The 24,806-nt window shown below is 37.7% G+C and overlaps 3 protein-coding genes and 1 long non-coding RNA gene across 6 annotated transcripts; 1 reads left to right on the forward strand and 3 right to left on the reverse strand.

Moving 5' to 3' along the window:
- Positions 1-397: 397 nt before the first annotated feature.
- Positions 398-1,751, reverse strand: LOC130500674 (AT-hook motif nuclear-localized protein 19-like). Its single transcript, XM_056995611.1, has one exon. It carries the CDS (start codon positions 1,502-1,504, stop codon positions 566-568), a length of 939 nt encoding a protein of 312 aa, XP_056851591.1. The 5' UTR covers positions 1,505-1,751; the 3' UTR covers positions 398-565.
- Positions 1,752-4,505: 2,754 nt separating this feature from the next.
- Positions 4,506-6,092, reverse strand: LOC108811648 (rubisco accumulation factor 1.2, chloroplastic). Its single transcript, XM_056995618.1, has 2 exons — positions 5,259-6,092; positions 4,506-5,176 (listed from the first exon to the last, which is right to left on the reverse strand). Exons 1-2 carry the CDS (start codon positions 6,049-6,051, stop codon positions 4,641-4,643), a joined length of 1,329 nt encoding a protein of 442 aa, XP_056851598.1. The 5' UTR covers positions 6,052-6,092; the 3' UTR covers positions 4,506-4,640.
- A 1,515-nt stretch (positions 6,093-7,607) lies between these two features.
- LOC130500671 (uncharacterized) lies at positions 7,608-9,158 on the reverse strand. 3 transcript variants are annotated; one of them, XR_008939257.1, is made up of 4 exons: positions 8,720-9,158; positions 8,464-8,577; positions 8,321-8,385; positions 7,608-8,233 (listed from the first exon to the last, which is right to left on the reverse strand). It is a non-coding gene; the product is annotated as an uncharacterized LOC130500671 (long non-coding RNA). The 3 variants fall into 3 exon arrangements; XR_008939258.1 differs by having other exon boundaries at positions 8,775-9,157; XR_008939256.1 differs by having other exon boundaries at positions 8,464-8,592; positions 8,720-9,157.
- Positions 9,159-18,013: 8,855 nt separating this feature from the next.
- Positions 18,014-19,109, forward strand: LOC108811649 (protein LIGHT-DEPENDENT SHORT HYPOCOTYLS 2-like). Its single transcript, XM_018583733.2, has one exon. It carries the CDS (start codon positions 18,333-18,335, stop codon positions 18,942-18,944), a length of 612 nt encoding a protein of 203 aa, XP_018439235.1. The 5' UTR covers positions 18,014-18,332; the 3' UTR covers positions 18,945-19,109.
- Positions 19,110-24,806: the final 5,697 nt, after the last annotated feature.

The following is a 24,806-nucleotide window of genomic DNA, read 5'->3' on the forward strand; positions in this document are numbered from 1 at the left end:
ACGCAATCAAATATAATTTTATTATATTGAAAAAATATCATATAAAAATAGTTTAATATTGATTTATTACTAAATATTTTTATCAAAATCATTAGTGTTTTTAAGTTTATGTTACATAATAAAAAGTATTTATGTTACCATATAAACTTGTACACATTAAATATGTTTAATGTATGATCAATAAGTTATTTTAATTATATTTGAACTGATAATATATTTATTTTTGAAAATTATTATGCCCGCATGTGCGGGCAAAACAACTAGTTCATATATATATGGAAAATCATGGCCGACCCTATGGATGAATCACATCACAAATATGCACAAATAACTTCATTATAATAACAAATGAAGAATCCAAAAAAGACTTATAATAAAAGATCATAAAACACACAAGTGAAATTTAGCAAATAATATTCATAGTCAAGAGAGAACATAATATTAATGTACGCACACACTATAAAGCTCACTAGCAGCAACTAGTTTTCATCATCATTATCATAAGAGACATCAACGTAATTCTTTATTGTTAACTGCTGTAAATAAAAAGCCATCTTAACCAAAGTTAAAATCCTGACCTAGCTTGAGCCCAACCGTAAGCTTCTTGGCCGCTCATCTGTCCTCCTCCACCGCCATTAGAAGCAAGATTTCCGGGCATATGATACGCCGGAAGTCCTTGGTTCCCGTCGCCTCCACCCCCACCGCTACTCAGCGGGGAACCTACGCCTCCGATCTGTCCTGGCACCACTCCTCCGCCGCCTCTTTCAGCTGCTTCTTCCTCATCCAAAGGCAATCTCTCGTAAGTCGCATTAGAAAACGTGGCCGCTATTAGCATCACCGGACCAGCTGCCATCAATGGCCCCACCACGCTTCCTCCAACAACCTGACCTTGTCCACTGGCTAAGTAAATGGTTAAACCGGTGGATCCAGGTGGAGCCGGTCCAGGTAAGAAAGAACCTGTTAAAGAAAGAATCTCAAACCTCCCTTGTAAGGCCAATACAGGCGCACCACCAGGGGGAGCTGCAACGGCAGCCGCTGATGGTTGACGGAGTGTGACGTTAGCCACCGTGCCGTTACCGCTCAAGATGCAGATGCCACGTTGGCGCCGCCTAGCGAAAGTAGCTAGGGTTTCGATGACGTCAGTCCCACTAGCTATCTCCATGACATGGCTCTTGAGAGCGTTTGGGGAATCACGCGTGACAAAGATCGGTGGCTTTGGTTTATTCTTGGAACCAGCAGGACGTCCGCGTGGTCGGCGCGTGGGAGCTTCCACGGCTCCTTCACGTGGCTCGTGGTCCTCGCCGCTCAAGTTGTCTCTGTCTTCATCGTTGTTGTTGTTGGTGTTGACTTCTTGGTGATGATGATGATGGTTGTTATGACCTGATGAGTCCATGGCCATGTTCATGGAGATGTGGAGATCTGGTGTCTTTAACTGGGAGGAACTCGGCGGCGTCGTCTCGAGGCCGGAGAGATTCACTTGTCCTGTCCACCATGGATTCGCCATTAAAACCCTAATTACGAGGTTGTATCTGATTATATATTCCAAAAGTGAAGCCCTATAGAAATATAAGTGATTGTTTAGAAACGAGAAGATTAGCAGATTCTAATAGAGGAGATAAGATTTTCAGATCTTGATTTTAAAACACTTTACAAAGTTTTGTGAGAAACACAAGACACAGAAAGGTTAAATATAAAAGAACACGACAAAGAATGATGCTAAGCTTTTCTCAAAAAAAAAAAAAGAATGATGCTAAGCAAGAAAGAGAAAGGATTTAAAAAAAAAATAAGAGAAAAGATGTAATGTAAGCATATGTAGATATAAATTAATATAATATACCGTATAATTATCTATACAAAAGGGAAAACAAATCACCCAACCAAGGGCTGGAGTCTTGAGAGAGTGACATACTTTATACTTAGGCAAAAGTCTTATTCCATATAGGATTAGAATATGCATTCTAGGTTTTATTACGATCGATATTTTCTTTTGTAAGAAGATTAGTATAGTTCACATTTTGACAGAAATTTTGTCACAATAATGCGTAAGACCAATTTTGTATATATCATTAATTGAATTACTTAACATTACCAGAGTTCTCATGAATACCAAAAAAACTTAAACCATAGTCCATAGAAGATCGTTAAACATATACGTTTTTAATGGTATTGATCGACGTATCTATCTTATTAAAGCTGAAGTACAATTTCGGTGTGTTTGGATATTTGGATAAGAGTATTAAAACATTTGTTGTGTTTGGAAACATTGATTGTAGTCTTTTAAAAAAAAATTGTTTGGAAACAAAGATATTAGTATTAAATAGAAAAAGTAATGGGCTTAAGTTATTAAGTCCATTATAAAAAAATATTTTCAATATATATAAGAAAAATACAATACAAAGCCCAATTTGAAATACCAACTCAAATTATGGTTTTTATATTCCATATTAAGTTTTTAAAATATAATATATGTAATTATTTATATAATGATACGTATTAAATACTATTAATTATATGATAACTTATATGATGGTACATATAAAATACGATTAATTATATGATGAAATTATACGATATATAATAATGACTAAGGATGGGTTTTCAGACATCCATACGGGTTTGGTTCTGATCGGTTTCCGTTTCGGGTTTTCGAGGTCAAAGTTTCAGTCCTATTAGGATGTTTCTAAATTTTTGTTTGAGTTTGATTCAGATCTTTGCGGGTTTGGTTTGGGTTTGGATAACCTATTTAAATTATTTTTAAAGTTTTAAATCACTATATACTTAAAATTTCTCAAAATATATAAATAAAGTAATATATTACCTATAAATTTAAATAATATATGTCAGAATACCTAAGCTTAACATATCAATTGATTTGATTTAGAAATTTGGATACAAAATCAATAATTATTTTAAGTATTTTTGGTGATTTGAGTATATTTTAACTATTTCAGATATTTGTTTTTGACTATCTATATATATTTTCAAGTATTTTAAACCAATTTAAAAGTACCATTCTTGATGTTTTATATACGTTAAATATAAAAATAATTAATATATAAGTATATAAATCTATTTTTAGATAAATTCAGGTACACGAATACTTTGGTTCGGATCCGATTCGGTTCTCTAACTAACAAAATTTTGAATAATTTGAATATTTAATCAATTTATGTTCAGGTTTGGTACTATATTTACGGATTGGTATCAGTTCTGTTATTCGGATTCATTTTGCCAAACCCTAATAATTACATGAAAAACAAATATCATCATATTTTTAAAAATATACATCCGCGGAGGTGCGGAGATCAAAGTCTATAATCATTTATTTTAACAACAAACCAAATAAATATGTTGATTGAAGAGCGAATAAAACAAAACTAGAGAAATACATAGTTTATCAAAGATACTCTATGTGTCGAATTTATTATAAAGAAAATTGTATTAAAATAAATAAATTCAATAATTACAAACAAATAATATATTTTATAAAAGTGAAAAATAATATCCGCGCTTTCGAAGCGCGGGTCAAAATCTAGTTCTTATTCTGACATTAAGTTTTTGATTGGTCAAAAGATAATTTTCCTTAAACCTATCATCATTTTATATAGTTTTTTAAGTTAGCGTTATAATTGATGTGTAGGGTCTAGAGCGCCGAGGTTCAACAAATGGGGCGCACGATCGTTTTCCCATTACAATAATTTTTATTTCGAAAGTTGAATCATAAGGTTTTCTTGAATATAAAAACAATATAATATAATATCTAGACTGTGTTAATGTATTAAAATGAGAATAGTGTTTTCTTTTGAAGTTCATTAATTTAGTGACGAGAGAATATGAATAGTTATATCAAACCACATCACCCAATAGGTAATATCTAAACAAGGACATACAAGAGATCAATGATCAGTTTGTTGCTATTGAATAATAGAATACTCTTGCCATACCATTTTAAAATTAATAATTGGATAGCCAAAGAGATTGAATTAATTAATAGCTTATACTGTACATGGTTATTATAAATTTTTTGCAGTTTACATATCTTTTATGTGTTTTTTTTCTTTCTTTTTAATTTGCTGCTTTCTTGTCCTTGAGAAATTCATAAGTCGTAACTGGTGGAAATAGACCAACACTTACCTAATAAAGGCCGAAGCCCATTGTTCGGATTTTGGAAGTTGAGTTGTATCCTACTTTGCTGTCAAAAGCCTGTTGTTTGGGCTCACTGATGAATGGATCCAAGTAAGCAATTTTTGTTGTTGTTTATATATCTCGCCAATCTGCTCCAGTTCTTGAAAATACATGCTATTTGAGTTGTAATTTTGATATATTTTTTTCTTTATGCAGCTGAATGCTAATTGCTTGACCGAGTTCTTCGTTGTTTGATCTCTGTTAAGAATGTGTGAAATGGTTGGATTCAGTTTCAGGTCCCAAACTGTTGTAGACATATTGGTGAAACATGCGGTTAACGTAACAAGGTTCACGCTTGGTTAATAAACATTCACCAAAACTAAGGAGAAAATCTTTGCTCTGTTTCTTCCTTCTGATTGTGTCTTAAAAACAAAAAGTTCCAACCTTTGCCCAAAAATTATACATATCATGCCTCAAATGATTCTATTACACAACATGGGTATTTGATTCTACACTCATTCCCAGTTTTCATGACTATTCTGCCAATCATCATCATCCTCCCTAGGCGGCCTCACCACCAAAAGAACCACTCCCAAACTCTTCTCCACACTCCCTTCCTTCAACACCGATCCTTTCTTCAGCTTCAGCCCATTCTCCTCCGCCACAAGATAGTACCCATCACCACTCTCCACCGCACTCCTCTCCCTATCCACCACCACAAGCAAAGGCTCCTCCTTCCCATCCCAAGGCAGCACCTTCCTATCATCCCTGAAAGAAACCGCAACCCCGCCTCTCCCGATCGCCGCCACCGGCTTCCACGACGGAAGAACCACCCATCTCTTCCACCCTCTCTCCGCCTCAACAACCTTGAAGTCCCCTCCCGCGTTAATGTCCATCGGAGCTTCGACAACGTTCCTCTCACCTTCCTCCGCTTTGCAAACAGGTAAAACAACCACAGAGCTCGCTCCCGCCACCTCACCGAACTTTAATCTCACAACCGGAATCGTAACCGCTTTAACTTCCTCTACCTTCACCTTCTCCTCTTCCTCCCCTATTAGTAAACCGACCGGTTTAATATTCTGTTACGCGGTTTAAAAGTTCGTTACGATTTTAACCGGAAATTACTTAAATACCTCCGTTCAACTCTCTTTCCAGCTTCTTCTTCGCCTTCTCAGACTCAGCCGCCTCCAACGCCAGCTGGAGCATCGACGTCCTCTGCTCCGAGGGGTTCTTGTTCTCTCTGCTCTGCCTATAATACAAGAACGCGAGACAATCTCCGGGGAGATTGTAATCGAAATCCAACCAGCCGACGTCCCCGCGCCGGCTGGGGTAATCCTTGATCGCACGCGCCAGGTCCTGCGCGCGTTTCGAGTCGAAGCCCCGATCGATTATGTACGTCGCGGCGGCGACTCGCTGCGTGGTGCTGAGGAGGCGGATCTCGTAGAGAAGCTCGGCGCCGCCGGTGTCGAACGCCGCGATGAGCTCCGGCTCGTGGAGTGACTGGGAGATCGAGTCGCGGACCTGAGTGCCGACGATGAGGCGGTTCTGCTCGATGCTGGAGATTCCGGTGAGCTCCTCGATGTTGGGAGGGGTGAGGCCTTCGGCGTAGAGGGAGGAGATGAGGGGGGCGTACTCGAACCAGAGGGCCAGTCGTCCGGCGAGGATCTCGATTTTTCCGGCGGAGTCGAGGGAGCGGAATTGCGGCGGGACGGGGGAGGACGGCGGGCGGAAGGGTTGGTAGAGGTTTTGGCGCGCCGGCGGGTTTTTGGGGATCATGTTTTGCGGTTTGCGAGACACGTTGGCGGTTATGGGGAGAGTGACGTGTCGTCGTCGGGTAATCGGGTTGGTGGGGAACCCGTGGGTTGTGGATTGTGTGAATGGTGAGAAGAGTGAGGATTTGAGAATGGTTGCTGTGAGAGAAACCATGGTGTGTGTAAAAGTGAGAGGTGTTGCAGAGTGAAGAAGATTGGTAACACTGTCTTATCTCTAGAATCATTGAGATGTTAACCGATGTTTAACCGATATAAACCGGATTGGTTTAAAAAGTTCGCATATTCGTTGTAGATTTTTTGGGGCCACTTGGAGGGTTAGTCCTTAGATATTTATTTCTTCTCTTCTAGTGGAGGATATTGATGTTAACATATCATCGTTAAAATCTCTTAAACAAAGTGCTATAATGACTTTTACTTAACAGCTATGCCATCTAATGACTATGGTTAGTAATTGAAATGACGAAATGCTTTCGTTCTTCCATATGCATATTTGAAGTTTGAAAAAAAAAAGTTTGGTGGCTACTACTAGGCAGTAGGTTTTTTTTTTGTCAACTACTACTAGGCAGTAGGTTTTAACTCGAATTATAAGTTTCTGTCCAATTTAAATTTAAATACAGTTTAACTTTATGAACTTATCTAGCTTGAAAACGGGCCCTTAACTGATACGACTAGCCCAATAGAACTGAAATCTTTCTAAATAGGCCCAATGTAAAATCCATTTTGATCTACAATGGGCCAATGTCGACCTTATTGATACCTGATATCTCAAAATCATTTTTATTCCGAGTCGTTACAAAATGTTTTCAAGCTACTTTCTCAAATGCGAAGCCAAACCGCGCGGGATTATTAAAGCATGTCTACTATTAAATGGAACCAAGAGCTCTCACCAAAAAACATCATTATTTAGTTAATACCACTCTTACTTAACTCTAATATACTAGGGCCATAGCCCCCGCGCAAGCGCGGGGCCGGATACGTTGTTGATGTGTTTGGTAGTGTTTGTAAGGATTTTGATAGACGTTTCAGAATTTGTGAAAGTCGAAGCCATGTTAGTAATGTTATGAATAAACTTGAGCGGGGGCTTAGGAGGGAGCTGTGTATTTTGGGCGTTGAATAAGTCGCGGAAATGTAAAAGACGTGCACCTAACGTTCGTTCGTTTTGGAAGGTTTGATTTATCTTTTAAACATCAGGATGCCTGCACACGGAGAAATCAAAATGCATTTTGTTTCTTTGTGTCCACTGTTATTTGAAGTAGTTTGCGTGCATTAGAATTTGATCTGTATATGTGTTGATATTTTTATGTTTTTATATCTGTACTATTTTAAATTTTTAATCGACCATTAGGTCTAAAAGGGATATCTATTGCAAAAGCTGAGGTTAATGTGGTTGCTTATTGCTGACGTAGATAGTAGTTAGTGTATTTATAAATAAAGTAAAAGGAAAAAGATAAAAAAAAATCTGTTTAAAAAAATTAACAACTTATTCGAACCAAAAAAAGTTTGTTTTCTGATTTATTTAACCCATAATTAGTTTCAAGAATGTAGAATCGTTATTTACTGTTTGTCAATCTTTTTTTTGTAATTTACTGGTTTTTAAACTAATAAATTGTGATCTTTTAAGAAGAATGCAATATCAAAATTATTTAGTTTTATAGATTTTCTTTTTGATCAAAAGTTTTATAGTTTTATAATGGACTTTGTTAGTATTTATTTGTAAGTGACCCAAAAAAAATATCTGTAGATGTCGATCCAAAAAGAACTTGCTATATTTTTTATGTCAATATAAAGAGAAAGCAAAAACTGAGTCTGAAATTTTTGGGCTTAAAAATAGTTGGGATTCGAATCTAAATCTTGTCTGATTCTGAGTAAATGGTGAGGTCGGCGTCTGTTTTTTTTTTGTTCGCTGTCGTGAAAGTCAACGCAATTTTCTCCGTCTCCTGTTGGTATTAAGCTTTTGAGTTCGGGAGATCGAAAACGATAATTGATCTAAGCGTCATTGTTGAGAGATTGGCTTACATCAGATTCGTCAGAGGCTTCAAGCTCGAGATAATCTCATCATTCTCAAGATTCTTCACAAGATTAGCTAACCGAAAGCTGCTCTTGATCAGACGCAAGACTCGAAATCTTCATGTTCGCTTGAGCAATCTCATTGTCTCTCCTCTTTAACTTATCAGTAAACCCGCTTTTGATACACTTGAACTGAGTCCTAGCGAACCCGTTCACTCGTAAGAGATCAGATACCTCGCATTTCTTCTCAGGGGCAAGCTTCTCATACTCATGCTTCAATTTCCTGATTTTAGCTTCCAATAATTCAGCAGCTTCCGAGTCGCCATTTTCTTTATGCATATACACATTTGTATGAGTTTCCAAAACCAAAAAAAACAACACACAAGAGCTTATAAAGTTTGAAACTTAGAACTTACACTTGTATTCATAGTGAGGATATCAAACCAAGCCTTGAAGTCTTTTAAGGCGTCCACTATCTCTTCTGCAATTTCCATGAAAAGAAATAAGAAAAAGAATGAAACTTTGTTCTCATAAAGGTGAATAAAGGAGCCAACTCTACCTAATTTAAAATTGCAAAGAGAACGATCTCTTTCCTTTATAACACAGACAAGAGATTGGATTTAGAGGTCTGAAAGAACTGCATCATCTTCATCGTTTCAATTTCTCTCTTCATCTGTACAACAAAAAACTTCATATGTACAACAAAAAACCCATAAGAAAAATTAGGTGATTAGAAACCCTAAAAGAAAATTAGGTGATTAGCTAACCAGAGATCGATAATTGATTTAATAGTGATTGTTGATAGATTGGCTTACATCAGATTCATTCCACGAATCCCAAAAGCGATGAAGCGCCCAACAACGTACTGACCAGTTCGTCCGAAGCGAAGAGAGTCGAAATTGGAGCAGAAGAAGACATTTTCGGAACAGAGGTTAAAAAGTCACACGAGAGAATAGTGGAGGAGAAAAAGTAAGAGGCACCTAGTACCTGACCTTCGACGACTGCTATATAAAGGCGCCTGGAGAAAGCGTTTTAGGGAGATATATCGTTTCGTCGACATAACGTGTCTGGAGAAGTCGAAGAGATCAAGTAATGAAGACGATCGTGTACGGCGACGTTCAGTCGATGAAGGATCTCGAAGAAGAAAAGAGAAGAAATATTAGGAGGCGTTTCGTCGTCAGAGGATGTGAAAAATGGGGAGACGCCAGAAGAGAAAGCGCTCTGGGACGAAGGTTTCAGAGAAGCCCAGGAAGACGGTAACAGGCCGGTCTCAGAGAAGCCCATAGCAAACACGTCAATAAAAAAAAATAGGTGTGGGGCCCACATATCTGCTGACGTGGCGCACCAGGAGTGAAGACACTGTCCCATTATATTATAGATTTTTCTTTTTGAACATTAAACTCTACTCATATTGAAGCCAAGGAGCTTCAGTCAACTGCTTTGGATGTTTACAACGTTCATCATATCCATACATGACCTGCAATTTCCATTTTATAACAAATATGTTACTCCAAAAAATATTATTTGATCCGCAAAGCCGTCCACTAATAGTTTTGCCCAAGAAAACCTAGACACTAGTAAACCATCAGCCAAAAAAAATCTAGACACTAGTATTTTCCAATACTTGAATATCCTATACTATATAGTAAATACTTATATGTAGCCAGAATTTTGTTTTATTGGAAAATTCAATCAAGCAAGAGAAGCATATATCAATTAATGCTTTTGATATGTCATCTTCAGAAGTACGTACTGGTTCATTCTTCGATTTCAATAGCTTTGGTATTAAAAAGATTGCAAACACATTTTATCATTAATTAACACTTCGATAATAGTCATTTTAGTTCTTTTTTGTTGAGGATTATCTACCAAAGTACGATTTGAATTTATTAGCCAAGTAAATCAATGATGTTTTGGCAGATTTTTGTTTAATGAGTGAAGTTGATCTATCGATCAAAACCTATAAGCCGAAACAGGAACAAACCTTACATCTTAGATTCTTAATACCAACCATGATTTCATGAGTGGGGAAATATGTTATTAAGCCGGTCGTTTCTAAGAATTTGTATAGAAAAAGTAAACAATAATAAGCTAGATTAGTATATACTTTTTGACCTGCATCATATGTTTAGTAACTAATTGATTGGTTTGAAATATACCACACATTTCAGCCAAATCACATTTGTGAAACTACATATTTTAATGGTTTAATATGCTTCTTTGAGTGATTTGAATCACATGTGTAAAATCACATTCCCAATAAAAACAGTAATTCAAATGAAGCATGCAAATGAATAGGAGTAATATAAATATACAATTATTGGTTGTGATAAATCACTAAAGTAGTATGTTCTAGTAAAAGCATGTTTTTTTTTTGTTTTTCAGAAAATAAATGTGAAAGTTAGATAAGCAATATACACAATTGTTCCACATGTGAACTTTGGTCAGGAATCAATTATTAATTAAAAAAGTATTGAAAATATGGACATAAGAAAATCACGAAAAGATTTGCGTTTCTTAATTTACTCCAGTTGATCCATTACTCACCGTCTCTCTCTTTTACCTAAACAAAGTCATCTTTCTATACACTGTGTAACACCTTCTCCTATTTCTCTTCCTGTGGTGTGTCTTAAATGGAAATTTGTGATTATTGATGATCAGTCTGGCGACTTATATCTCTTTCTCTTTCACGCTATAAGTGAGCTTAGAATGTTTTTTCAGCTATATATTTGAGCAACTGTTAACGAATTTTGCTATCCATCTACTCTCCCTATAATAGAAAGAATGATACTTTTCGGGAACTTATGAATTCACTTTTTTTCTTATTTCAATCAAATTACCATAAATATTAATATCACATAAATAAATTATAAATTATAAAAAGTAAACTTTAAATTATAAACTCTAAATTCAAACCATAAATTCAAATCTTAAATCTTAAATTTTAAATCAAACCCTAAACCCAAACCTATACCCTAAACCCAAACCTATACCCTAAACCCAAACTATATACCCTAAATCCTAAATCTAAATTTAAATCCTAGACCCTAAACCCAAATTATAAACCCCAAACCCAAATCATAAATCCTAAATCCAAACTCTAAACCCTAAATCCTAAACCTTAAACTCAAACTGTAAACCATAAACCCGAACTCTATACCCAAAAATGTATTTGAAAATACATTTGATGATCATTAACCCAAAGGTATTTGAAAATTTTGGGTTTACAATTTACAGTTTGGATTTAAGATTTATAATTTAGGGTTTAGAGTTTGGGTTTAAAGTTTAAAGTTTGGGTTTAGGGTTTATGGTTTGAGTTTAGGGTCTAGGATTTAAATTTAGATTTAGGATTTATGGTATATATTTTGGATTTAGGATTTAGATTTAGGGTTTAGGGTTTGGTTTAAAATTTAAGATCTAAAATTTGGGTTTAGGGTTCGAATTTAGAATTTATGATTTAAAGTTTACTTCTTTTGTAATTTATAATTTATTTATTTATTTATGTGACATTAACATTTATGGCAATATTATTGAAATAAGGAAATAGGTGAATTCATAAGTTTACCTTAGGAGTGAAATTAAGTATTTTTCTAATAGAAAAGAAGAAAACACACAAATACATCACTCAGTCATGAAGAGGAAGCTGGTCGAGATTTCTCTCCCAGGCACGAGCGACGAGGAGTTGACATTATAGCTTGCTACACTCTTTCCCATGATGGCGACCTCACGTAAGGCTTACCGCTTTTAGTAATACACTAAAAGAACCGCTGGTTAGTTGCAAGGGCAACCCTAGTTCTTTACCGAAACCAGCATCCTCCACCACTCTTCACTCAAACCTCAACCAAAGCTCAAACGCCTGCATCTTAGATCTGCAACATCTCACTGAGAATCTGGAACTGGTGCACACTCGTTCCACTTCGTATAGGAGAGAGCTACCGTTTGAACTACTTCTCAACACTTTCCACCAGATATTACTACGCCTAACCATCGGGTTGCAGAGGTTCTCGGAGTCGACGAGTGTTACTACTCCTCCAGAACACGATTACTACGCCTAATCAACAACCCTAGTTCACTTGAAACGACGAACCCTCCCTGATACGTTGCTGCTTCTGAATCAATGGAGCGTCGCTTCACGACTGCAGAGAAAGGCAAAGGGGTTGTCTCAGTAAGCCAAGACACAAATGTCAGGAGAATCAGAGCTCCACCTCTAGATACCACGGATCTCGTCCGAGAAAACGCTCTCACCTTGATAGGACGTTTGACAAACCCTTCTGAACAGAGGATAGGGTCGCTCATACCCTCGCTACCTCGCAAATGGGACATTCAGGGTAGGGTAATCGGGTCCGATATTGGGAACAACTGTTTCCAGTTCAGGTTCGAGACAGAAAGAGACCTCCAAAGAGTACTGGACAACAGGCCCTATCACTTCAACTACTGGATGATAATCCTGCAGCGCTGGGAGCCAATCATATCTGAAGCCTTCCCATCAATAATCCCTTTCTGGGTGCGCATCAAAGGGCTCCCTCTACACTTCTGGCAAGAAGGCATGGTACGCAGCATTGGGAGAGAGCTTGGAGCATACGACACACATGAAATCACCAAAACATCGGCCAAAGTAAGAGTAATGGTGAATGCCCTGAAACCGCTGATAACGGAGACAATTATAGAATTTGATACTGGTGAGGAATGTAAGATTAACCTGGAGTATGAAAGATTGGAGAATCACTGCTCCCACTGCGGACTTCTCTCCCATCTGCCCTCTCACTGCCCTACAACACCAGATGAGAAAGTTGACAAGGAAAGAGGAAAGAAAGACGACGAACACAATATCCAGTACTCTCTTACCCAAACGCAATCGGAAGGTCAACAGAGCAGAGAAGTATCAGAAGCCCGACCATTCCAGCAGAGGGTAGATAGACATGGAAGAAGATATGGAGACAGAGTGAGCACGAAGCAAACACGGGTCCCCCCACCCGTAAACCGACGTAGCTCAGATCCACCTGCTGAAGCGAGAGGGAGAGACAGAACGATGAGGAATGATACCTATCAAAACACCTCCCCACAGTATGTCCATAACAGACGCCATCACCCCTATGAATCAAGCCATAGACGTACACCTTTCCCTCCTAAAGAGATGAAGGAGTGGAGAGCAAAGGGACATGTACCTGAGCAAACAAACAGGACGGCGCATATAGACAACAACCTACCCCAGCTAAATTCCACTCCTGCTAGAATTATGGAAACACCAACTGAGGAAGAGAGAGGGGTGCAAATTCCTACTCAGGAGGAAGTGATGGATCAACTCCATGAAGTCACACTGCAGTATCTCAGCTGCGCAGACCCAACTGAAGCAGCAGCCCGCCAGAGGAGGGTGATAGCGAGTGACAGTAGAGGTTTAACTGAGGAGACTGCAGCAAGAATCATTCGCACAGCTCAATTAGCAACGTCTCAACCTATAAACAGAAGAAGAGATGTCACTACCTCTGAAATACCTACCCTCAGAGATCAGGAGACGCCGCGAAGATCCCGAACACCTCCACCAGTTAGTCAGGTGCACCCCCCTGCAGCAAATCAGATCCTCTATATCGACAGTGGTGGAGTAGGCAACTCACATACCTCCCCACAACTAAAGGAAAATACCAGAAGGGAGGGAATGACTGAACCACAGAAACGGAAGAGGGGGAGACCTGCAAAACTGAAATCGCTTGTGGTTAGTCCTAATGTCCTCACAGGAGCAAGCTCAAAGAAAGTCTTAATGTCTCAACTTAGAAGATCACCTGCAAGGACGGGAGCCTCACCAAATCAATCTCAAAGCCAGAATCAAGCGAGACAACGACAAGGAAGTACAAGCAGAGTCCAATCTACGACGGGCCTTAATCCTCCTATCAACCTGATCCCAGCAATGGCAAGAAAGAAAGGGGATTTTCGGCCATCTCCACACCCGGCTCCTTAGTCGTGGTAAGCTGGAACTGTTGTGGGCTGGGGAACCCCGCAACAGTCCAGCGGTTAAAGGAGATACATCGGAAAAACTCCCCTGATGTTATCTTCTTATCGGAGACCAAAAACGAGACAGACATGGTCCTCAAAGAGCTCGAGTGGTTCCAACCACAGCATCACCACGCAGTTCCCCCTATAAATGCTGGAGGAGGTCTTTTCTTGCTCTGGAAGAAAGAAGTGGAGCTCACAGTATTACAATCAACGAAGAACTTCATCCACACAAGAATTATAACAAAAGGGAAGTCTTTCTACGCTACCTTTGTATATGGCGAGCCAGATCACACAAAAAGATATATCCTCTGGAATGAGTTGTCCACTCTCCGACCCCCAATAGGAGAACCTTGGTTCCTCACTGGCGACTTTAACGAAATAGTGAACAACGAAGAGAAATGTGGGGGCCCCAGTCGAGCAGAAGGCACTTTCGTCGCATTCAGAACCTTCATTGGTCGCAATGATCTGTATGATCTCAAGCACCATGGAAGCTTCCTCTCGTGGAGGGGTCAGAGACGGTCCCATCTGGTACAATGCAGATTGGATAGGGCAATGAGCAACACCGAGTGGGCTGATCTTTTCCCTTCTAATAGGTGCCAGTACCTGAAATACGAAGGATCAGATCATCGTCCTCTAGTCTCATTTCTGGATACTAAAAGAAGAACAGGAACTAGAATATTCAGATATGATAGAAGACTGAGGGACAATCAAGAAGTCAAAAAGATCATCCAAGAGACCTGGGACAGGTACGCTGATCTGCAGGTAGAAGAGCGCCTCTCACATTGTAGGAAGGCCATCTGCAAATGGAGCAAAGAGTTTCATGAGAAGAGCAATAGAACGCTGGAACAGCTAAAATCTCAACTAGATACCGCCATGTCAAACCCGATCCCAGAAGAAACCCTTATCCAAGACATAAACACTAAACTTCTACTAGCCTATAAAATGGAGGAGGAGTTTTGGAGACAGAGGAGCAGGCAGCTATGGCTTACCTTGGGAGACGCTAACACGGGGTACTTCCATGCTATAACCAAAGGCAGAAAGACAAGAAACCGACTCTCAGTGATGGAGAACGAAGCTGGAACCCCAAGCTTCGAAGAAGATCAAATCTCAGCTGTTATTTGCGACTTCTATGAGAAGCTCTTCGACTCGCCGGGCTATGTAGTTTCCTCTGCAGTAAATGAGGCGTTAAAACCGTGTATCTCCACAGAGCAAAACGAGCTATTAATCAAGGAACCAACACCAGAAGAGATAAAGCGAGCTACCTTTGCGATACATGCGGATAAAGCCCCCGGACCAGACGGCTTCTCGGCCAGTTTCTTCCACTCAAACTGGCAAGTCGTGGGACCAGCAGTAGTAGCAGAAGTCCAACAGTTCTTCCTCACGGGTGAGCTCTCTACAACGATCAACAATACCCATGTTAGATTAATACCGAAGAACGCAGAAGCAAAGAAAGTTGCAGACTTTCGACCTATAGCCCTATGCAATGTGCTTTATAAGATTATTTCTAAAGTGCTGGCTCTAAGGTTGAAATCAGTCTTGGGGCTAATCATTTCTGAGAACCAATCTGCGTTTGTAGCTGGGAGAGCTATAACAGACAATATCCTCATAACCCACGAGGTTCTACAATATCTCAAAACGTCTACAGCAGAGAAAAATTGCACTATGGCAGTTAAAACTGACATGTCGAAGGCTTATGACCGACTAGAATGGGGTTTCATAGCTCAAGTACTACAAAGGCTGGGGATTCATGCTAAATGTGTTCAGTGGATCATCCAATGTGTCTCCACAGTTACCTACTCTTATCTAGTTAATGAAACGGTGCAAGGCTCGGTTATACCTAGAAGAGGGATCAGACAGGGGGACCCCCTGTCTCCGTATCTATTTATCCTATGCAGCGAAGTTCTATCAGGCCTATGCTCCAATGCAGCAAGAGATGGTACCTTAAAAGGCATAAGAGTCGCTAGAGGAAGCCCACGGGTTAACCATCTGCTCTTTGCAGATGATACCATGTTCTTTTGCTATGCCACGCCAACAAGCTGCGAGACTCTGAGGACGATCCTTAAGACCTACGAGACAGCGTCGGGACAACAAATAAACAACGCGAAGTCATCAATCACATTCTCATGCAAAACATCAAAGGAGATTAAACAAGAAGCGCAGAAAATCTTGAACATCACAAGAGAAGGAGGTTCTGGGAAGTACCTTGGGCTCCCTGAGCATTTTGGCAGAAGAAAACGAGACTTGTTCACCTCGGTGGTTGATAGGATACGTCAAAAAGCAGTCAGCTGGTCCACGAGGTTCCTCTCCAAGGCAGGCAAACTAACCATGCTGCAGTCAGTTCTAACTGCCATCCCATCTCATACCATGTCCTGCTTCGAAATCCCCGTAAGCCTGTGTAAGAGAATTCAGTCAGTTCTCACTAGATTTTGGTGGGATGACACTGAAGGAACTAGGAAAATGTCGTGGGTGGCATGGGACACGATAACTAAACCGAAATCGGAGGGGGGACTAGGCGTTCGAGACATCCAGATTTTTAATCAAGCACTATTAGCTAAACAAGCGTGGCGCATCCTTACTAAGCCAGACTGTCTCCTAGCTAGAGTTTTGAGAGGGAAGTACTGCCATAGTAAATCCTTTCTAGAGGTTTCCCTACCGGCTAGCTGCTCACACGGATGGAGAAGTATACTACATGGCAGGGATCTTCTAATTACGCACCTAGGCAAGTCTATTGGCAATGGACTAGAAACTAAAGTCTGGAAAGATTCATGGATTTCTCTCGATGAGCAAATCAAAATGCATGGACCTCTACAGGAAGAAGTTATTGATCTTAGGGTGGCAGACCTACTCACAACAGACCTCCAATGGAACAAGACAAGAGTCCAGGAAATCTTACCTTCGGTAGCACCTCAGATACTGTGCCTGAAACCAAGCCAAACAGGAGCCTCCGATGCTTTCATCTGGCAGAAAACCTCCTCGGGTACCTATACAACAAAGTCAGGGTATTACTCAGCAAGGATGGATCATGTTCAGCAGGAAGCTATGATAAACTCAGACTTCGACTGGAAGAAGGATGTATGGAAAAACACCTGCTCACCTAAGCTGAAGGTTTTTCTCTGGTCGATTCTAAAAGGAGCTCTACCTCTAGGTGACAACCTACAAAGAAGGGGAATCAACACAGAGGTTAAATGCCCACGTTGTCAGGGAGAGGAGACAACAATACATACATTCTTCCTATGTCCATTTGCAGTGGAAGTGTGGAAGCTGATACCTCTTAGAGATGTAGTTCACATAGCTACGGATGAAGCGATCCCGGAAGTGCTGACGAAATTCAGAAACAGCATCTGTCTACCTCCTTCTGGAATCACCAACAACATCCTCCCCTGGGTAGTCTGGTCGATTTGGCTATCACGGAACGCCCTAATCTTCGAAGCTCTAACCTCTCCCCCTGAAGAGATTGCGACAAGAGCAATAAGATTAGGCCGCGAGTGGACGTATGCACAAGGGATCAAAGCAACTCCTACTAACGTGATTCAAAGGGGGACGAACAGCAAATCTCACCCGGTGGAGACAGAGGGAGAAACTCTCTGTCGGTCAGATGCAGCGTGGAACAAACAAACAAAGCAGGCGGGATTTGGATGGATCTTCACAGGACACGGCTTCACAACGGCAGTAGAGGGATCGAACTCGCAGGATTATGTAGACTCTCCTCTGGTAGCGGAAGCGATGGCGATGCGACTCGCCCTCATCAAGGCAGCGACCCTAGAGATCAAAACTCTCAGGATGTCCTCCGACAATAGAACGCTCATTCGAGCAATCCACGGTGACATGCAGGCTAAGGAAATCAGAGGAATCGTCCACGACATCCTTGAAATCTCCTCTGTTTTCGTCTCAATTTCCTTTTCTTTTGTTTCTCGCGATTTCAACAAAGAAGCTGATGCCTCAGCTAAGCTTTCGTTACGTCGTCGTTCTGTATCAACCCTTAATGGGTAAACTTTGGGCCTGAGGCCTTTCTTTCTGATTAATGAGATCGTATGTGCACAAAAAAAAAAAGAAGAAAACACACAAAAAGACAAGAATAGAAATTAAAAGTAATAATTAAGAAAAGGAAAGAAATTCAATTTTGATCTCTTCCACTTATATTTCTCATCTTCAAAGGTCTCTTCCTTTTTTGCAGGTTGTTCCACTTTGCCTCACCATTTCTGCACTACACCATCACCATCAATTTTCTATAAATCCATCTTTTTGTAGCACCTACCTCACTAGTACCAGGAAGTATTCAAGTCCTCTATCCATCCACTTCAAGTCTAAAGACTAAACCTAATTTTATCATCTTTTTATGAGGTACTAAAAGCCTAATTTCTTCTGCCCTAAAGCTTTCAAAATCAAGAAAAAGAACCCTAATCTCTCCAACCCTAGTTTGGATACATATCTTTTTAAGTTATGGATCTGATCTCTCAAGAGCACAATAACAAGAACCCTAATACCATTCTCTCAACACGACCTCCTCCTCCTTCTTCTCATTCTCCACCTTCCCCTAGCCGCTATGAGAATCAGAAACGCCGTGATTGGAACACTTTCTGCCAATACCTTAGAAACCATCGTCCACCGCTCTCTCTACCGTCTTGCACTGGCGAACACGTCCTAGAGTTTCTCCGTTACCTTGACCAGTTTGGCAAAACCAAAGTCCATCACCAAAACTGCGCTTTCTTTGGCCTCCCAAATCCTCCGGCTTCTTGTCCCTGTCCTCTCCGACAAGCTTGGGGCTCACTTGACGCCCTTATCGGCCGTCTCCGTGCTGCCTACGAGGAACACGGTGCAGTTCCAGAGACTAGCCCTTTTGGCTCACGTTCAGTCAGGATTTTCCTCAGGGAGGTTAGAGAGTTCCAGGCTAAATCTCGTGGCGTTAGCTACAAGAAGAAGAGGAAGACGGTCAATAACAAGCAAATAACTCAATCGAGTTCGCAGCCGCCTCTACAGTCGCAGCAGCAAGGTCAGTCTATGATGGCTAATTATAACCACGGACAACTTGATGATATCGTACAATTTCGATAAATGTACGCTGGTATATCTAGCTATTTACCATGTTTCGTAGTTGTGTAATGTAATATTTACTCCTCTCACCGCTATGTTTCTTGAACTGTTGTTTTGTCTTTTTGAACTGTTGTTTTGTCTTTTTAATAACAAATAAATTAATAAATGGAATAGACTTGGATGATATATATTTGCCTACATGAACTTGGAGTAATGAATTGTAACTGCTCATCTATATATATATATATATATGAACATCTTTGATAAATCACAATCATTCGAGATGGAACATCAACGTTTTATAAAATTCGATCACGACGTTGGAGTCCATAATATTTGTGAAACGGATCCAAAACTAGCTTGGGAATGATTATTAATTTATGATACACAACTGAGACGGTAATCTATCTCCAGAAAACTTTATTTGTTGGGTTCTCGAAAATTACTTGACTATCTGATATCATTTGACGAATAAATAATTTATATCGTTAGAGATATTTTTTTTTAGAGATAGTTATTAGATTACAAAAGGTAACAAGTTTTTAGATTACATAATCTAACAAGTTTTGTCGTTAGTAAAATGTATACTATGCCAAGAATAAATGAACAGAAAGTTGACGATGGGTATGTGTAAATACCACATGACAAAGGTAAATAAGGCCAACGATTCATGGAGATGAAGAAAATTCATAAGTATAGGCGAATACATATCAGTAAAAATTGAACCCTAACACTATCATTCATAAAACTATCGATACATCTGCATCATAGTTGCACTTATGATATAGACATATACAGAGTCATTAGCGTTTAAACCTGTGCTTAGATCTTGATGCGGATATACAGTACTTCAAATACGAATCCGATTTACAAATAGTTATAGTCGAAAATGTTACACAATATACAAGTTTTTAAACGTAACTCTAAACCGATCTATTATTACAAAAGGACAAAATAAGGTCATGTTGTCAATTATTGGTGACAGCTAATCTTGTGACACACATTTCTTATTAGCGGAATTTGGATTTGACACTTTACCATATATTCTAATAATTCGTATTACTGCAGTTATTGTGGCGCAGCTCATTTCAAACAAACAAACGGTTGTTATTTTGTTGAAACAAGCCTCATATAGTCATATGGTTGCGTTGTATTGTAATAAGTGACCATTGGATCAATATTTCATTTATTCAAAATACTTTTGGGAATTGCGTTTTTGGAATCGTATATGGTTGAATCGCTCATATTGCATATTGCACTAGCTAGTGATGAAAACAAATACGGCCAAATTGAAAGTAGTCTTTAATCGAGTATCCAAGTGAAATGTATCGGAAAATTATTGCTAAATTCGAACTTCTTCAAGCAACATGAAAATATATTTTTAGCCGAATAATATGAAAATATACTAGTTAGACTGTAAGTCTGTAATTATATTTAAATTTCTGAATTTTGTAACTTGCAAATAATGGCAACAACGAACTGAAAGGTTATGAGACAAGATATATATATAAAGAGAGAATGAATTACCAAACACGTGTGGAAAATCTCAAAACAAGATAGAGATGTGTGTTTATTGATGTATAAACTAGAGAGATAGTTCAATGAGCTTTATTGAAATATAAAGAACAAGAAAGGGAAAGACTTTAGATTTGTCACCAAGACATAACAAGATGGATTGGTATCTCAACATTTACACCCAAAAAAAAAAAAGATGGATTGGTATCATAAAAAGAGTTTGCAGCCAAGGTTACAAAAAAGGTTTCAAAGCTAAAACACATAACATCAATAGTTATAGGAAACACTTGTAAGAGAACCCTAAACACATGGGTTTACAACAAAGTATTGGGCTTGTTGGTATTGTTTTGGGTTTGGTCTTGTCTTGTGCCAAAAAAGGGTCTTGTGCCTTATTGCCTTAATAACACGTACAGTCTCATTTGTACACTATTAAGCAATCAATCGAACGGTTAAGATTAATAAGGATACGAGAACGTGTTACCTGATTGCGTCACGTATTCATGTGTGTATCCCTGTGTGTATCTCTGTGATGTGGTCCCTCATCAGTATACAAACTTCGAAAATTGTCACTTGTTGTGTCCAGCCATGAGAGTTAAAATCGTAGTTACCTCGATGTTTCGGCTATCGCATTTGAACCACGTGGACAACATCCGTACGAGGTAGGTTGTAGCCTTGTAGGCTTGTAGCTATAAGAAAAAACAGCTTTAAATTTAGTTGGAAACTGATTTTGCTTTATTTGGCAAAACCTGTGGATTTGCTCTATTTGGGAGGGGCCAGGTTTTAATAGTGTCAAAAAAGATCCATCCACTAGCATTTTTTATATATTTCAGTCTTGCACGTTTGTTTGTCAGAGACTTCAGAGTCGGTCACATATATTATATATAGTACTTGCCAACGCAAATTTTAAATGCGACTACAATTTTGGATTCTTGACCATACTTTACTTTTCTGAAGACTTCTCAGAATTTGTGGCAAAAAACCAACAAAGAAAAATGGTAGGTGGTTGGTAAAGAAAATCGAATTTGAAACTTGCAATGGTAAAAATGGTTTGTAAAAATGATTTGGCTCCCTGAGGCATAGATATCACATATGAATGAACCGATCTATTGATTGTATTGATTTCATGAAGAAACTAATGGGCTCGGCCCATATATCTAAAACTGGTCCATATCTATGTATTTTAAATAATCTGCGTTGTCCTGTTTGCCTGAGAAAGCCCGACTTCGCACATAAACATATGTTAGCAAATAGACTGCACTGCAGAGTGGGTGACATTGTTGTGTTTAGTTCCACAACAAACAAGATTTTCATGAAAATAGTAGCAACGCATCTCGTTTTCTCTCCTAAGTAGATATCTCAGGTACAAACAGAAACTGATTTTCTGGGAATTTTCAATTTTACCACTTTCTTGATACTATTATTCAAGTTTACTACCACTAAATGGATATTTTCAAAAATATATTTTTCTTTAAAAAATAAAAAAATTTAGTACTTTTATTCTCACTTTTATTCTCAAAATAGATATTTACATAGTTAAAAAGATCAATTTTACACTCAACTTTAAACCCTAAAAGATCAACTCTTTTTAAAGTTGATAAAATTGATTAGTGTAAACATAAAAAGTTGTATTATGAATATATTTTTGATAATTTTCTCTGATTTTCCTCGACTAAATGATCTGTATTATTTATTGTGTTTTAAGATTTAAGTTTAGTGGAAAAGTCTTTGTTATTCGGTTGGTATGTTTAGGCCTAGACGGTCGTGTTACCTTACGAATATGTGTTTCCACAATAGGAGGTCTGAGCATATCACAAGAGTATAAGAATAAGATGGCATAACTAGTATTATAAGGCCTTGAATTTTTTTCAAGAAACCATACTTTCTTAACTTAATAAGTGTTATTAAATATCAGATGAAGTTCATCTTGTGTGATATTCAAATAACGAATATATCTGAAATAGTTTCGGATATTTGAACCAAAAATAACTATATTATCTGATTTAGTGGTAACTAATTCTCAAAATAATAGAAAATGTAATAATTTTTGATCAGTTCTTTTTATCTTCATATGCTACATAAAATAATGAATAGAAAATAATTTATAGAAATCAATAATGATTTCATATTCATATAAAAATTTAGTTGTATCTATAATAATTATCAATCTCTTATAATGTTCATATATATCATTTATAAATAATTAGGTTTTGAAGACTGTATGGATTATATTTAACGGAACATGTGAGAACTTTTATTTAAAATGTTTTGTATTTAAGTAAGGTAATGTTATGATTGAAAAAAAAAATCTAGGATGAATTGTTGGTTCATTAATTGTATTGTTTGTATTATTATTTAGAGGGGAAAGTAAATATTTTGAAAAATATGTAAAACTTTAGAAAAACATTAGCAAAAGTTTAGTAAAAAGATCGAAATTATAAAGAAAAAACAAGAAATATCGAAGAAGATGCATAATATGTATTGGAGAATTTAATGTGGTCATTACTTAAACAATTTCATAGCATTTGTTATTACTGAATATTTATCAGTTATTTTTATATCAAATCTATTGAAATTTTACGATATTTTACACATAATATATATTTTTATTTATTATTTATATCTGCGAATTTGCGAACAACCACCTAGTATAATAATAATTTTGAGTGATGAAAACATTTATTATTCGTAAACCCAAACTAACACACTTGCGATGCACTCTCTCTCTCAAATAAATCACAATCTGCGTAATAATATCCAAAATGACTTTCACAATGATGATGCATGTAGTCATAACTATACTTACCAAAAGTTATTCATTTTATTTTAAAACACAAAATTCATATATTCTCTCAGCAAATTTTTAGTATTTTAATATTATTTGTATTGCAACTGCTATTGGTATTGACTTTTTATTTACTTAATTTGGAAGAGTTCTTATGGGGATACAATAGATTGCATCGAGATAGACGACCAGCCCTCTTTCAGTAATCCCTTGCTCAAAAATCATAATTTTCAGGTTAACTAATCCTCTTTTTCTCCAATTGTTTATTTTTTTCTCCAATTGTTTATTTTAACGGACTATGAAATCCATTTTTGATAAGAGAATCAAATTTTCTATGAGAGCACAAACCTCCAAATGGAATATGATAACTAACATGAAGGTATTGAAAATACGGCAGGTATTGAATCAAAATGGGCCGCCGTCTTGTCCTGACCAAACAGTACCCATAAGGCGGAGCATGTGACTGACGCCCCACGTACTCGCAAGGGAATTCCCTATTATGCTGCCGAGGAGGGACATGAGGTAACTACTTAAAAACAAACTACAAATAGAATCTTTAAATTTACAATTTAGTTTTGATGATTAATTGTATAAAAAAATTCATAGTACGCCATTGCATATACCCCAAAAGTTATATATAGAGCACAAGCTACCATAAATATTTGGGACCCGATAGTTGAACCAGAATCAGACAAATTTAGTCTTTCTCAGATCTGGCTAGTCGATGGACAGTACAACGGACCAGTCTGGCTAGTTGCCATAGCTAAATCAAAATTATACTCCTGAGTTGTATAATGATTAAGCAGTTTCCTTATTTTATTAGTCGACATTTATATTAAACTTTGACAAAGTAGTCAAAAGTCTATATAAATAACTATTGTGTCATTTTGTATATTAGTAATCGAATAATATTGTATTGCAATGTTAAAGTTGATTTTTCATAAATATCTAAATATTCTTAAAATTTACATTTTGTATTTTTATAACAATGTAAATATGAAACGTATCAGTCACACATCTAATTATTAATAAGTGAACAGAGCAACTCAATTAGTCAATACTTTCTCATATTTTTTGTTTTGCAAATTGTAGGATACAGATGATAGGAACTGGTGGCTTGGTATTGGTAAATCATTTGTCGGGTATTGCCCTTCCAAACTGTTTATCTATCTAGTTGACGGTCCGATGGTCATTAGTTAAAAGTTCTTTTTTTTATATATACAATATAAGGAAACTTTAAGAAAAAATTAAGGAAAAAAAAAAAAAATTGGTTATTTTAGTGTGTAATCTTCTAAAAACATTAGAGAAAGAAATGTGTAAAGGAAATTAAGTGCTATGCAGTTGAAGCCACCTTATCTCACTGCACCATGTTTTATGTGAAAACATTAAAATAAAATGCAAACTTCATCTCAGATTGTTGGACTATTTATTGCTTCTTATTTATCCTAAAGGAGAAAGAAATATTAATTTACCAATTTGAAAAATATTCACAGCCACAACCAATATACTCCACCATTGATTATCAATTTAGAAGAAGACTTCGGTAAATCGAGCTTCTTCCATAACCTTCACATCATTGATTTTAT

This window comes from Raphanus sativus, unplaced genomic scaffold (genome assembly GCF_000801105.2).
Source record: "Raphanus sativus cultivar WK10039 unplaced genomic scaffold, ASM80110v3 Scaffold0010, whole genome shotgun sequence".
Taxonomy (NCBI): Eukaryota; Viridiplantae; Streptophyta; class Magnoliopsida; order Brassicales; family Brassicaceae; genus Raphanus; species Raphanus sativus.